Genomic DNA, 10936 nt, shown 5'->3' on the forward strand with positions numbered 1-10936 from the left:
AAGACACGAGAGCAAAGGTGCAGTAGTACAAAGACATGAGACTAAAGGTGCAGTAGTACAAAGACATGGGAGTAAAGGTGCAGTAGTACAAAAACCCGAAGACATGGGAGTAAAGGTGCAGTAGTACAAAAACCCAAAAGACATGAGAGTAAAGTTGCAGTAGTACAAAAACCCAAAAGACATGAGAGTAAAGGTGCAGTAGTACAAAAACCCAAAAGACATGAGAGTAAAGGTGCAGTAGTACAAAGACACGAGAGTAAAGGTGCAGTAGCCCAAAGACTTGGGACTAAAGGTGCAGTAGTCTAAAGACACGAGAGCAAAGGTGCAGAAGTACAAAGACATCAGAGAAAAGGTGCAATAGCCCAAAGACTTGAGGGCAAAGGTGCGGTAGTTCAAAGACTCAAAGACACGAGAGCAAAGGTCTAGTACACCAAAGACCCAAAGATATGCGAATGAAGTTGCAGTAGCCCAAAACATGCGAGTAAAGGTGCAGCCGCCCAAAGACATGAGAGCAAAGGTGCTGTAGCCCAAAAACCCAAAAACATGAGAGCAAAGGTGCTGTAGCCCAAAAACCCAAAAACATGAGCGCAAAGGTGCAGTAGCCCAAAGACCCAAAGACACGAGCAAACGAGCAGTCGCCCAAAGCCAATGACCGCAGACAGGGCTGAATCAATCTGTGCTGTCGATATTTGCCGAGGATTAGGAGGTGGAGGGGAGAACAGCCATAACAACAATGTGAGCTGACTGCAAATGTATTGATTTTGGGCTGACCATGTTTTCATTATTGTTTCTGCTGATAAAAAGCTATACATTCATACTAACATACCATCGCATTCAGTGTTTTTTTGTCCTTTATTTTTCCTACCGTCTATATTTTAAATACACATAGAAGACATCAGATATATGAAGAAAGATATGTGGAATTATGTAACAAAAAGTGAAATAATAATACATTTTTTAATATTTTATATTAAAATCCTCAAAGTAGATACTCTTTGCTTTGTCAGAAATTACTACACAAGTCCATAAATCTTGCTTCATATATTTGATGTCTTGTCTAAAATGTAGAAAGTAGTCAAAATTAAAAAAAAATAATAATAAATTGAATGAAAGGATGTGTCCAAACTTTTGACTTGGTCGTGTATGTTTAAATACCAGCCAAAAGGTTGGACACACTCTCTCATTCAATGTTTTTACTTCTTTATTTTTACTACTTTCTACATTTTAGAAACATACTGGCACAAGATATAAACAAAAACAAAGTAGGAGACTTTAGTACTTTATTACTTATTATTTTACCCTCACATGAAGTTGTAAAACTGTATAATTCTCTTCCAGATTATCCATAGAGTCTGTCCTCCGTGAATAATCTAAAGTCTAACAAAGCTGCAAACAGATCAGTGCTTACAGTTTCAGCTGCAAAGTATCAGTACAAATAAAGTGAATTAGACTGGATTACTGACTCTGCTCTTCTCCAGGTGTGCATCTGTATTACGTGGGAGGGGAGGTGTACGCCGAGTGTCTGAGTGACAGCAGCATCTTCGTCCAGAGCCGTAACTGTAACTACCACCACGGCTTCCACCCCACCACCGTCTGCAAGATCCCCAGCGGCTGCAGCCTCAAGATCTTCAACAACCAGGAGTTTGCCGAGCTGCTCGCCCAGTCTGTGAACCACGGCTTTGAGGCGGTGTACGAACTCACCAAGATGTGCACCATCCGCATGAGCTTCGTCAAGGTGAGATGGAGTTTTAGACTGGTTTAAAGGGCCCATATTACTGTACTTTTCAGACTATAAGGCGCACTTAAAATCCTTTAACTTTAACTTAAATTGACAATGCACCTTATAATCTGGTACGCCTTATATATTAATTCTGTTTGTGCTTACTGACCTCGAACGGATTTTATGTGGTACACGGTGCTCAAAAATCTGTCAAAATGTTTTAGTACGACTTTGGTGAGATATTGTCCACTACCTGCCAATGGATCTCTAAGGTTATCAGACAAAATTGTCGTCCTAATGTTTTGCTTAATGCGCTTTATAATCTGATGCGCTTTAATCCAGTGCGCTTTATAGTCTGAAAAATATGGTACGCTGTTTTCTGAGCTATGTTATAATGTTGTTTCCTCATCATAAACATACCTGGAGTTGTGTTTTGTTTCATTCACACATAATTTAACTTTATACAACTTCACTAGAATTGTTCGGAATCACCAATCTCTGCTGAACAAAAGTGAAATGTCAGCTTTTAACTTGAAAAACTACCACTTCCTGACATCACAAGGTGGAACTTTGAAGACTAATAATAAAAGATTACTAAAACATGTGTGAATGAAAGAAAACACAGCTCTAGGTGTGTTTTTGAGGAAGTAACAACATTCTAACAAGGCTTAAAGCTCATAAGAGTCAGTTTTGTGTAATATAGGACCTTTAATTGCCCTGTACCTGATTGTTTTTACTGTTTCTTTTATTAAGTAAATTTAGACTAATATTGCAAATGAGCAATTTATAACAATGATCCACTGATGTCATTATGTCTTCTGTAAAATATTTACTTTTTGAACTTTTGGCCATGTGATAATGTTATGTCCTCATTGCAGTTGCACATGGAGAGCTCTTTTGTGTTTTTAAAGCTGTTTTACTAGCTTGTCAAACATTTCTCAGGTCAGTTTAGGGAATGTGTAGGCTTTATTCACGCTTACTTCACAAACCAAGAAGACGTTTGGAAAGATGCGATTACAACTTCCTGCGGGCTCTGTTCACTATAGTAAGTCTGACAAAATCTAGGAAAAACTGGAAAATGGCTCAGTTTTCTTCATCTAAGACTACGTTCAGACTGCAGCCTGAAGTAACCGATATTTTATATCCGATTTTTTTACCACTATGCTCCTGTGTCTGATCTTTTAATGACAGTCTGAACGACACAGATCTGATTTTTTCAAATGTGACCCAGGCCACTTGGATATGTGGTCCTAAAACCGATACATATCCGATCTTTTGACATGCGTCTTCAGTCTGAACGGCCAGGTCACATTCATCCCACCTACACGTCACAAATGTACACAAATGTTCTTCTCGTCATACGAAAATCGTGTGTGAACTCCGTGTCAGTGAAGGAGCGAAGCACATCTGAATCCCATCATTCTTGGCAGCGACTGTGCACCCACACGTTCCTTTCTACGGACGTCGCTGCCACTGCCCCACAAAACGCCACGGTCAAAAACCTCATCCTTCTCATCCTCAATCTCCTCCCTAAAACAAATAAGTTGTACATGTTCTGGCTCCAATACGACAGCATCGTTAAAATCTCTAGGTGCTCAATGCTCGCGTCCATGTCTCGGCGACTTCTGTAAACGCTGAGCACACTCGCTGCCTGTGATGTAGTCGTGTCCTCTGATGTGCATGCAGGACACTTTTGGAGCATTTAAAGTTCACACTGGAGATCACATACAAGTCACATTTAATTGGAAATGTGAACGACCTCGCAAAAAAATCAGATTTCACCAAAAAATCAGAATGGAGCATTAAGCCCTGCAGTCTGAACGTAGCTTAAATGCCATTGTAGTGTTCCGTTATGTTCGGCTGATCAGCAATTACAACAGTATCTCAGCTTTCATCATTTCCCCACTGAAACACAACTCAACGCCAAATCCAAGATGATTCCAAATAGCACATACGTTTGCAGTCTTCATTTTACCGCTGATCACATTTACTTCAGTGGGTTTGATCACAGTCGGTCGGCGAGTCCAGTGTCGGAAACTACACCGAAAGTCGTCATCGCATGTTTCCAAACGTCTTCCTGGTTTGTGAGCGTAAGCATGAGTAGAGCCTCTTGAATCTCTTTGTTCCGTGTAATAATAAGAATGCTTTACTTTGTCACAGGGTTGGGGCGCAGAGTACCACCGCCAGGATGTGACCAGCACCCCCTGCTGGATTGAGATCCACCTGCACGGCCCCTTGCAGTGGCTCGATAAAGTTCTAACCCAGATGGGCTCCCCTCACAACCCCATCTCCTCCGTGTCCTAGGTTTTACTCCCCGTTCGCCCTTGCGGCTGTCCATACCCCAGCATTTTGGTTAACGTAGCAAGAAATCAGGCTAGCTGGTCCCAGGCTGGTTTGTGCTTCGATCGGTCGCTCGGAGATGTTTGAGATGAACCACAAGCTGATCTGGGGCCTGTTTTGTTTGTCCCACCACGCTGTTCAGTGCTTTTGGTTGGTCTTGTACTTGAAGGATCTGAATTGGGCACATTTTAGTCTGGGAGAGGATTCAAGCGACAAGAGCGTGATGCAACTGGAAGATACTTGATCTCTGTGACCAACTGTAATAATTAGAACACCCATCACACTCGTTAGGATGCGTTTCTTCTCCCAAATCTCTCCCCCCCTCTCTTTCGCCGATCTACAATTCTGACTCTCGCGGTGTTACGTCCATTTTGTTCCTTGAAATCTCGAGATGCGTTCATGTGTAGGAAGATAACGGGACATTCCAAATCACGGAGATGGTTGGATGCAACGATGTCTGAACAAAGCAGAGACTGGGAGCACGACCAGCACGACTAAAGTGAAGATCACAAAAAAAAACAAAAAAACTATAAACTTTTCAACAGTCTAATGAAATTCCGTACCATGAATTTTAAAAAGGGGTGGAGTTCGGGTGGGTTTTTATTAAATGGGGCATGGCACTAAGGGCATTTCAGACTAGTCTACAAAGTATTGTAAAATAGTTGGTCATATTGTGTTACTCTTGTGTCCTAAAGACTTTAAAGGGCCAATATTACGCTATCTTCTGATCTATGTTATAATGTTTCTGTCAAAAAACATACCCGGAGTTGTGTTTTGTTTCATTCACACATGTTTAACACACAGATCCTGTATACATAGGCTGAGCTCTTCTCACAAACTGAAAAGACATCTTGTGATATCAGGTTTTAATACAAGAAGTGTTTTTTTAGGCTATGTTTATATGATGACTGACTGAACAGAAGACGCAAAAGTGGCGTTGTGTCTGCACTTTTTATTCCGCGTTTAGACGAGAGTTTTCATTAGGAAATCTGCATGCATACGGTGATGCAAAAGTGTGTGGAATTCGATTGGGTATGCATGCCAGACAGCTCGGTGGTGATGCACGGCGGAGATGTATGTGACGTAAACTCGTATGCAACGTGAGCAGATCTGACCAGAGTTTTGCGTCTTCGTAGACGTAAACGCTACAGCGGAGCGTTTTCAACTTTTCCACTCTGGAGGGTGGTTTCAGACTTTTGTAATTTTAAGCCTCAAAAACTAGCTTGATTCATCAGTCGGTTTCACTTTGTAGAAACCGTCTGACCTCGCAGCGTTAGAAATCATTTCGCTCAACAGTAGGCTGGTACTTTTTTTAATTTAATGCGCCACTAACGGGGCTAACTGGTATATTAAGCTTTTCCCAAATCCCGTAGGAAGAAAGGCAATAACATCTTTCCCCTTGATAAAATTAAATAAATAAAACATTCTCTTTGTTCTGGCTTTAAATCCTTGATCTCGGGAATCATTGCCAACACAGAATGTCTGGCTCTTCGCTGATTGGCTGGTGTCCGAACTTTCACTTCGGGGTTTTGCGAACTGTCTAGTGTATTCCGATTCCTGAACTAGTCGCTGAAGAGAAATTAAATTGAGAGGAGGAGCACGAGGTGGCGCCAACCTGGCTACCCAAAAACGCCGTCACTGTCTAAACAAAAGGGACTTCCGATAAAATATTTTAATCATTTTTACCTGCAAGTTCTCTTGTAAACAGGCCCTTAAACTCCAAACACCTTCACTAGAATCATTTGGGTGATTGCCCTTGAATCTCAGCTAAACAAAAGGTAAATGGAAGCTATTAACTGGAAAACTACCTCGTCACGACGTCACAAAGTGTAACAGAGCATTTTGGGCTTTGGAGATGTAGACAGACTAATAATTAAGGATTACTCGATGTGTGAACGAAACAAAACACAACTCGGTTAAGTTTAACAACATTATAACGTGGCTTGAAAATCACGTTTGCGTAATATTGGCCCTTTAAACAGGAGAATAGTGTTGTCCGGATATACTCACTATAGAATATGTGCTGTGCATTCTGGGTTTTGCAAGGCATAGTTTGGTAAATGTAGAGTTACAGATTTAAACCGTAGCTGAACACAAAGCAGAGACAAACAATACACTGTAGTTTGTCCGTTGTTGTGCAGCAAGTATGTCTCATTTAGAACAGAATGGCTGTGTCCGATTGTCCACACTAGAGGACGCTTTTTTATGGGTGTCCGAAAGTCCAGTGTGTAAAAAAGAAGTGCACTCAAAATTTCCCACAATACAACCTGAAAAGTAATGGGCATTGATGGTCACTAGACTGATCAATATAGACCACAGTGCATTGCAAGAGTTGGTAAAACAACAGCAGACAGAGACAAGTGTTAAACGTAATAAAGCAGATTAAAGCGCTGGTTTATCGCACTCTTGATCCTGATTAATTTGAATAAAACACAATTAAATAAACTGTTATGGTGTGAAGGTGCTAGTGTTCGCTCTTTAACTTAGCTCAAGATGTTAAAATATGAATAATTCCCACATCTCAGACAAAAAGCGGATTGATCCAGTCTATTTACGAAGGCCTGTCACGGTAACAAGTTTTGAAAGACGATATATTGCTGAAATTGTACAAACGATTATATTCAGACTAGTTTATGCTACTAAAACGATAAACCAAGAGCAGATTTAAACCACAAAAACTATTCTGAATGTACAATATTGTTTAAAAAAACACAAGCTGCAGAAAATACATAGAAGAATGAAATACTGTAATTCTTAGTTTGCATCTGTAATGAGTCTCAGAAGCAGAGGCGGCGCTACCATTAGGCAAAAGTAAGTAAACCTGGAGGGGCCCCCAACCAATTGCCCTCAGTGCCACTAATGTCCGAGGCCTCAGAGCAATTTGATTTTCTCTCAATATGACATTAAATGAGAGTAGTTTACTTTTAAACAATAATCAGAAGAAAACTAAGAATAATCATATGTAATGGATGTAAACAAAAATGTAATTGTTGCAAAAAAATAAAACTACTTTCAGTTCTGGTTGTCTAGTAGTCTCCCTAACTAATAAGACAACTTTCCAATCCGCCATAATTCAAATAAATAGAGATGTTCATGTCTCAAGAACAATGAGGAAAAACAGGCAATAAATATATTAAAACAAAACAACTATTTTACTGGGGGCCCCAAACTCAAGTTCGCCTAGGGTCCCCAAATTGCTAACTCTGCCACTGCACAGATGTGATTAATTTAATCTTTTACAGCTCAAATCTCATTATATAGACATAAAAAAAATAAAAATGTACTAGTAGTGCAAATAAAATGTACACATAATAAATACTGATGCCAAAAACCACATTGTTCCATCTGTCGTATATTGAACGATAAAAACTTGTGTGGTCCATAAACACTCCTGTGCCAGTCGGATTTAATCATTATTTATTATAGAAATCAAGTTTTATCAGAGTTTGTTGGACTTTTTTTCCACCCAAATGTAGTGATCTGCAAGTCTGAATCGCTTTGTGAATGAGACACTAAAGTCCCTTAAAGAAATATTTCACATCAAAATCTTGTCAAGCTATTTTAAAAGCAGAAATATGGGGGATTATAGGTACTATCAGGTCCTGGATCTAAAAAAATGAACTTAATAGGAGTTGATTTGTGGCTGCACAATGATTTAAAAAAAAAAATTAAGAATTAAAAGGGAGTCTAAAAACTTTTTGAGGCGATTGTAGAAGCTTGTCAGAGATGTTGGTCATCAAAAAAGTTAACTTCACGTGGATTTAACACCAAAATGTTCTCGGCATCCATTACAAAGGACTTATTACAAAAATAAAATTAACAAAATCTAAATGCTAAGGTTTACATTTACCTTCAAACAGATAGAAAATCACAAAAAATAAAATACTGCAACACACTTTATTTCTTCGGGTCCCAGGAGGATATATTGAAGTCAATGTTTTAATTATCTTGACAGGCCGATGTTTACGTGGGATTCAGCTTGACGAAAACTTGTATGATCCATTGATACTTGTGTGCCAATCAATTTTAATCATTATTTATTGTAGAAATCAAGTTTTATTAGAGTTCAGTGGACTTTTTCACCCAAATCTAGTGAGCTGCAAGTCTAAATCGCTTTGTGAATGACTACAAAGTCCTCTAAAGAGTCTAGGACCTTGTCGTGAATGAAAGGTTAGGGACTGGGGTGGACATTCGGACACAGCCTACGCGTTTGTTTTCAGGGGAGTCGACAGAGGGGGGCGCAGTCGTCTGTCGTCCAAGAGGCTTAAAAATTGCCTCTCTTCCTATTAATTTATATCAGAGGGGGGCCCACGTGAGGATTCTTGCCCCGGGGCCCCCCAAATTTCTGTCGACTGGCCTGTTTGTTTGCATTTATTACATAGACTGAGCAAAAACTATGACTGTTAAGGAAACCCCTATGTAGTGTTATCTATAAAAAGAGTTACTGATGTCCAGATGTGACTTGTTGTTTTTATATAAAATGTAAATGCAGATGTTGCCATTTCATCCTTTTTGTTTGCTTTGAACAGTCCTATTTGCTATCGAACTCGTCACATTCTTTTTGTATTTTTGAATGCTTTCTTTTTAATCCTTTGCACTTTTACATATCGCTCTGTTTTTGTCCCTATGTTTTTGTTGTGTCGGCTCAACAAAACTCACAGAAAGAGGGTGATGGGTGATGCGGCGATGAACGTGGAATCGTGAGCATCTGCTTTTTTTTGGTCGAATCGTCTCTAAGGCTCTGAGTGAGTGGCAGCTGGATTTTACCAAACAGTGAAGTGAAAGTGAAAGTGAAAGTGCGTTTGACAGGTTTTGACGAGTCTCTAACTTCTACGTAAAGATGTAACTTTTCTGGTGGAGGGTCCGTCAGATGGTTTTCTGAATTGAAATGTTATTGCATCATCTGGAGTGTTCCACAGTATGGAATTAAACCTTTCTATCTTCATGGAGACCAAACCAGACTAAGTTACAGGTCAGATCTGTGGAGAGGCGACCCCGCTCACAGTGAGAATGCCTTTTTTCTAGGTATTTTTGAGCTATGAAACTACTAAAACTGTGATTTAATAAATTTACATCCATGTATCATTCGTTCATTCGTTTTTCAAAATAAAACCAAAAATAAGAAAACAAAAATATACTTTCGTCATTAATTGTCTCCAAAACTAAAATGAAAAATTTATAATTTTTTTCAGTTTTTTGATTTTGTGTTTAAATGAATAATGAAAAAAAATGGATAATGGCCTTTTCCCATTTCTGTGACTTAAACTGCGATGCCGGACTTTTGCGCCGCATATGGACCTAACCAGGACTAAAACAGAACTAAACCAGGTCTAAACCAGGTCTAAACCAGGACTAAACCAGGTCTAAACCAGGTCTAAACCAGGACTGAACCAGGACTGAACCAGGTCTAAACCAGGTCTAAACCAGGTCTAAACCAGGACTAAACCAGGTCTAAACCAGGTCTAAACCAGGTCTAAACCAGGTCTAAACCAGGTCTAAACCAGGACTAAATTAGTCTCCATTCTGGTCTCAGTCCCGATCTTGTCCTGGTCTCAGTCACCCGACAGTCTATGTGGGTGCACCTCCGGGTCCGTCCTAACACTGAGTCCTGGTTCAGTTCTGGTTTAGTCCTGGTTTAGACCTGGTTTTAGTCCTGTTTTACTCCTGGTTCAGTCCTGGTTTTGTCCTGGTTCAGTCCGGCATCGCAGTTTAAGTCACGGAAAACAGACGTTATCCGAGTTTTCCTTTATTCATTTAAACACAAAATCAAAAACTGAAATTTTGGTTTTGGAGACAAATAATGTAAATAAACAGAAAACAGTTGGTTTTTCATTTTCTTATTTTTGGTTTTATTTTGAAAAACAAATGAACGAATGATACACGCATTAATGTAAAGTAGAGCTGTTTAATGTCACACTGTGGAACATTCAGGCAGAGCAATGACATACCCATAAAATCAAGCAGGTGATGGACCCACAACTAAAAACGTCTCTGTTGTAAATATAAATTATAATTTTACACAAATCATGAACTAATTTGTGAAAAACATGTTGAAAATTGCAGGAAGTAGAGAGTTCAGACATATTAATCACATCACACTAGGCCAAATTTACACTTTAGTAACATTTTTTCTACAGTTTAAATGTGATTTCAACAATTACTTTTTTTTTTTCCTTATATTTTTATTAGTCAAATTATAATTTCAATGTACATTAGAGGATTTTTGGTTCAGTGTCTTGATTTCTAACCAGGAAGTAAAATTTGAAACCTAAAAAATGAACAAACTGGATGAAACTTAAAGGTGTATTGTGTAACTTTTCTGGTACAGGGTCCACCACTTCAACTCCATGTTTTCCGCAAATGATCTACAGTACGACATATCATTTAACTATCGCCATGGAGACGGGCAGACCGCATCACCAGGCCAAGTTACAGGTCAGATCTGTGGAGAAGTGGACCCGCTCACAATAATGACGCACGTTTTTGCAGAAGTTTTCAGAATTAAAACATTTGTAATTGGATAAATGCAAGATATATTGGTTTAATGCCGTACTGTGGAACATCCCAGGTAAAGCAGTAACATCACCATGGAGACAAGCAGATGGCAGACCAGAAAAGTTACACAGTGCACCTTTAAATATCTTTCGGTAGCCCAACCTGTCATAGGCGCTTGAACTTTTATACGAAGCAGATTATTTTATTGACCTCCTAAGGGCATTACAAAAATAGTTAAAAGTTAATTATGAATTGTGTAAAATCGAAATCGTGATCTGGCTCCAAGGAAATCATGATATCAGTTTTTTGTCGTATCACCCACCCCCACCCAGAAATAGCTGTTTTATTCCATGAAAATGTCATGTCTCTACTGGAAAAATA

The 10936-nt window shown here is 39.2% G+C and overlaps 1 protein-coding gene across 1 annotated transcript in view; it reads left to right on the top strand.

Annotated features, from left to right (window-relative positions):
- The window catches only part of smad1 (SMAD family member 1), a 67697-nt gene extending 56761 nt beyond the window's left edge, over nt 1-10936 (top strand). The window contains exons 6-7 of the mRNA XM_055158112.1: nt 1479-1735; nt 3881-10936. Coding sequence (XP_055014087.1) covers nt 1479-1735; nt 3881-4024 — 401 coding nt within the window. The 3' untranslated portion in view covers nt 4025-10936. The remainder of the gene's footprint in view (nt 1-1478; nt 1736-3880) is intronic.

This window comes from Boleophthalmus pectinirostris, unplaced genomic scaffold (assembly GCF_026225935.1).
Source record: "Boleophthalmus pectinirostris isolate CB_2022bp ecotype Guang Dong unplaced genomic scaffold, ASM2622593v1 HiC_scaffold_22, whole genome shotgun sequence".
Taxonomy (NCBI): Eukaryota; Metazoa; Chordata; class Actinopteri; order Gobiiformes; family Gobiidae; genus Boleophthalmus; species Boleophthalmus pectinirostris.